Source organism: Asterias amurensis, chromosome 8 (assembly GCF_032118995.1).
Source record: "Asterias amurensis chromosome 8, ASM3211899v1".
Lineage (NCBI taxonomy): Eukaryota > Metazoa > Echinodermata > Asteroidea > Forcipulatida > Asteriidae > Asterias > Asterias amurensis.
The window spans coordinates 23833308-23838634 of NC_092655.1; the positions used below are offsets into that span (position 1 = coordinate 23833308).

At 39.9% G+C, this 5327-nt stretch overlaps 1 protein-coding gene across 1 annotated transcript; it reads left to right on the forward strand.

Annotated features, from left to right (window-relative positions):
• The first annotated feature begins 456 nt into the window (after positions 1 to 456).
• Positions 457 to 1916, forward strand: LOC139940983 (neuropeptide F receptor-like). Its single transcript, XM_071937389.1, has one exon. It carries the CDS (start codon positions 714 to 716, stop codon positions 1872 to 1874), a length of 1161 nt encoding a protein of 386 aa, XP_071793490.1. The 5' UTR covers positions 457 to 713; the 3' UTR covers positions 1875 to 1916.
• Positions 1917 to 5327: the final 3411 nt, after the last annotated feature.

Here is a 5327-nt window from a genome sequence, read left to right on the forward strand (position 1 = left end):
CTTGCGATTGTTGGACACACAGTGTGGAGCTAGCATCAGCACATGATATGTACAAGGTATGTAAATCACATGCACACTCAGAACAGCCAATCACTGCGATTCTTGACAGTGCGCGCGCGCGCGACACAGGTGATATCTGCGAGAGTGGTGAATCTGTTTTCCCGCCCAGTCATTACACCCACCGTCACTAAGTGGGAAGCAGACGGACGGTATCTGTGTTCCCAAACACCTATGGTAAGATGCCAATTAGCGTACACAGTGTCTTCATTGGTTAACAGAAAATCACCACAACATAACATTCATTAAGATGCGCTTTTCATAGTAACTCGTTCCCTCCTGCACGATGAGTATGCAGTGAGGTCTATTTATAAAAAAGAGTTTGTGCTGAAAGGAGCAGTCATTGCTTCAGTGCGAGTCAGACTGTGAGATTTGCAGACTGTGCTAGATTTACCTGCTGTGATATATGCTGCTCGACTCGCTACATGCAGATGTTTCTCCATCGCGGGGTAGTCGGCTCTCTTTCCTCGCGGGCTACATCGTTGATCCATCGACCAGCGACCCTGTATCGGGGATGATCAAACTTCCACCAATTCTACACATCAAACATGCCATAACCAATGACTGATGTACACGAGTGTTGTATTAATGAGAAGTGTGGGATTAACTTGACCGAGTGAGTACAAACTTTTCTGGAGTTAGTTTTTTGCAGCAGCATGCAGATGACAACCATGTCTACCATGATGAAAGAAAATGAATCTGATGAGGGTAGTATCTACAATGATCTGCCTACCAACCCATTGGTTGAACCAGGGACCATGTCCATTGTTATTATATTATATACTGTTACTTGTTTAATGGGCATGTTTGGTAATGGCTTGATTTGCCTCGTGGTCATCCGAAGGCCCAAAATGCGGACCGTTATCAATTTATTCATCTGCAATCTTGCACTGTCTGATCTGGTGCTTTGCAGCTTTGGAGCTCCACTTACGCTGGTTGCAATGCTAAGTTCATCATGGACTCTGGGTCTCGCACCGTGTAGGATTTACAGCATGATCACAGCTTGTATGGTATTTGTTTCGTCACTAACTTTTACTGCTGTTGCTATTGACAGATTTTGTCTTGTTGTCTACCCATTCCTTCGACCCATTGACAAAGTGAAATGTATTGTTGCTATAGTGATTATATGGATCATAGCCATTGCAATGACACTGCCCATTGCCCTGCAATCTTATATCATTGACTTGGCAGAAATTTATAACACAACCACACATACAATCGTCTGCATTGAGATTTGGGACTACCTTGAAAATCGAAAAAAGTACACCATTGCACTATTCGTTGTTCAGTTTGCTTACCCTCTTTTGCTGGTAAGTATTGCACACGCCAGTATTGCAATCAAACTCATGCGAAACGTCAAACCTGGGGCCCGTAGTCGGGATAATGACGCTATGGAAAACCGCCGTCGAAGGCGAACGAATCGAATGCTCTCCGCAGTAGTTACCGTCTTCGCTGTGTCTTGGTTACCATTTAATGTCGTCAGTCTCATACAAGAACTCGGAGAAGGTGACCCACCCAGTCACTTTACTGGTGCTGCTGTGTACTTACTTGCCGTATCGAGCACGTGGTTAAATCCTCTTCTCTACGCTTGGCTCAATGACAATTTCCGCAAGGAGTTCCACCGAATGATGCCTTGCATTCCATGCTTGAAAGAAACCCGGAACGTGGGCTGCGTCAAGCCGTCACAGCCAGGGGCATCCACGACCAATTTCATGATCGATAAACGTTCACAGCCGAGTATGGCGACATATCTACAGCCAACGTCCGTCGAGAAGAGCTCATCGGGTAAGAGTGGCGAGCATGATACCACTATGTGACGCAAACTCATCAAACTTATCCCTCCCAAAATCATCGCAAACTAAAACAGCTTTCAATTTGCAGCATGGACAGAATAAAACTGATGAAATACGAACCTGTTCGCTATAAACTTTTTTGATCGTCATGGGCTTTCATGAATTGGTGAGTAAACACGAAGGAAGTTAAACAGAAAGAAAACTATTAATGTTTACACTAAGTTTAAGGTTTATTTAATTAGTATTTTAGTAAGTTAGTAGAAAGTAAAGTTTGAACATTTAAACACTGTGTGGAACCTTGTGTGTTAAACGGAACCTAAATGTAATGATATTGTCATTTCAAGAATTCGTATCGACGATTATGTTTGAGCAAAGAGACTCAAGATAAAACTGTATACAAATGCTGCTTAAAATTCTCCTTTCACAAACAAAAGTCATACAAAAAATGTTCATATCTTCCGTAGTTCAGCATAAAACGTAGAAAAAACAGCGCTTGAAGTTTTTGTCTCCCAAAACTTTACTTCGGTACTATTTTTTAGAATTACTTGTTTCTCCTGTCTTACAATTTTAACTCAGGTAGAAATATTGTAAGCCTCGCTTTTAAGTTGTATTCCGTGACCATGGGCACCACTTACGAAAATGTGCCCTTATCGCAGTGTGAACAATGGGCTAGGGAACGATTACTAAAAAAGGATCGTTTGCCATTTTCATCTGTCACCAAGTCTTGATAACACATAAAGCTACCCACTTTTACATCTACGTTTGAACAAGCCATTCAGTCTAAAAGTTGTGCTACATTGTTCATGTTTTTCAAAATGTATCGAGTTTTTTCTTTTAAGTGAGATTCTCAGAAGAAGTCCGTTGGTTTTATCAGAACAGATTATTTTTCAATTAGGGTTCTCACTAGAAAAATTTTGGTTTGAAGCTGGTCCACCGCACAAGCTTGGGTGTTGAATTAATTAACTCTGTATCAAATTATGACCAAACCGACAAAGTGTTGCAATTAATCACATTACTATATGATTGGTGAAACACGGTGTCGGTGCTGTAACATTTAGATACATGTACTCATATAATAAATTTAAAGACACTGGACACCTTTGGTAGTTGTAAAAGACTAGTACTCTCACTTGGTACATCCCAACATCTGCATAGAACAACAAATCTGTGGAAATTTTGACTTTATTGGTCATCGAGATTGCAAGAGAATAACGAAAGAAAAAAACAAACTTTTCTTTCTCAGAAACTCGTTTTTTTTCAGAGTGAGTCGTTTCTCACAATGTGTTATGCTATCAACAGCTCTCCATTACCAAGTACGTTTTTATGCTTACAATTATTTTGAGTAATTATCATAGTGTCCTACCTTTAACACTGTTGGGTTTTGAATGCAGAGTAAAATTTCCACTTGAGTATTACCTTTTGTTAATGTAATTATTGAAGTGGATTAGTCGAGTGTACATTATGGAAATAGAAGATGATATTCACGCACAAAACGTGAGTGCTTTCCAAGAAGTTGCGCCTTTTTATTTACTCTATACAAATGCAAGAATGAATAGTGCACACTTGAACACGTTGTGACTGTGCCGATTGCCTATGGTGCTAAATGTCTATAGAGTAAAACGTGGCCGGGCATGTCCTTGTGGTATCTTTGAAGAATGTTGTTCTGATTTCTGAATGTTCTGATGTGTAACATCATCGGTGTGATATCACCGTGTGGATACAAAAATTGACGTGGAGAAGGTGCTTGCGAAAAAAAAGAAAAAAAACACTCTCGGTTGAATCTGATGTTTCATGCCGATTTTGAAGTACGACTTTCTAAAGCTACATGTATAATACTAAAACGGAAGTCGGTTTTCACTGTTCAGTATCCAATAACTAAACTTTGGAAGTCATGTTCATTCATGCCTTGCAATTTCGTCTGGAAGAAATTGCACGCATCACCCGTTGGCTCTGACGTCACTATCTGATCATTAATTGGCTGGCGAACATTACATGTACTCTCATATTATCCGTATAATTAGAGGGTATTAGCGTCATTATATTTGGTTGGCTGCACATGTTTTATGTTTGGACATAATAATTTAACGGCAATTTGAGCCGAATTGTGGTGTACCGGTAATTATTATGGATAAAGATGTGTTACGTAAAGTGTTATTTAGTACCAGTGGCATTAGTGGTAAACATAACTCTTTTTATGTTTCTTGCAAACCTAAAAAAAGGACAAAGAAAAAAAAAAAAAAAAAAATAATAATAATTCCAGATAAACCCTGATAAAGCAATACACAAACAACCAAACAACCCTAACAACCCAACAGACAAACGATTAAACATACATGAACGACATTGCGTCCATGGTTTTCTACAAACTTATGGAGCATGCAGTACGAACCATCGTGTGCTTAACACCCATAAATGCATCTCCATCAAATTATTGAGAAATGAGGAGGCAAAGATCATTGGTGCCTCACGAATATGAAAAATACCGTTGATTAAAACGGACATGGTGAAAGTACTCCCGTTAGCCTGGGAACTCAACATAGACGCGCCATGACTCGATTTTGTCTATGATTTTGTTTTTAAGAAAGGGAGAACAAGGCTAGCTCTGTTGTGAAAAGCACCGATCCTTAAACGCCGCACAAAATGTAGATCTGTCAAGCTAATTATACAGTTCGTTCTTTAATCGGAAGAACTGTATCAAGTCAGTCGGCGCCGATTATTTTTAGCGATGCATATTTAGTTTATTTCTTCGTTAGGAATCTTAATATGCCTGCAACTAAACTTAAAGGACACAATCAACGTTTAATGCATTACACGGGATGGACTTGCCGGTCGCATTTAAAAAATCGTGATTTGAAAACTAGATGATCGCTCTGGTGCAATTCGGAATAACTTCTTAAGATTCGCTTGTCAAGATGAATGGGCGATTGATTGCGCCAATTGAGTAGCAATCCTTCTATGCCAAATTGGGAAATTAAAAAGATGTGTGCTAGAGCATTCAGTGGAAACATGCGATATGCGTGTTTCTGTTTAAAAAAAAAAATGTTCACCTGATTTGGTGAACTTACAAAGAGGTAAGGCATTTTTCAGTTTCATATGAAGGGAAAGGGGGAGGTATGTACGGTCGAAAAAACGTACGTCGTTAGAGTTACTAAGTTTCGAGAGCCAGGTTTCGCTTGTTGAATACAGCACTACTCTATATGAATTTGTGCAAACCTACCCATAAACCACAGCCTAACACACTATCATCCTCTACGAGAAGACGAGAAAATACTTTCACTAATTTCCCGCGCTCGGGGCTAAAAAGATAGAAAATCAAGCACCAATGAACGCTGATCTGTGGCGTGAACCAGGCATTGGGTTTTATGCATGACGGGACTGCCGCATCTACAACAAAGCGACGATTTCCAATCCACCTACCATGCTAATCCACGATAATGCCGACAGACCTTGGTATGTCTGATGCTAACTAACCCACAA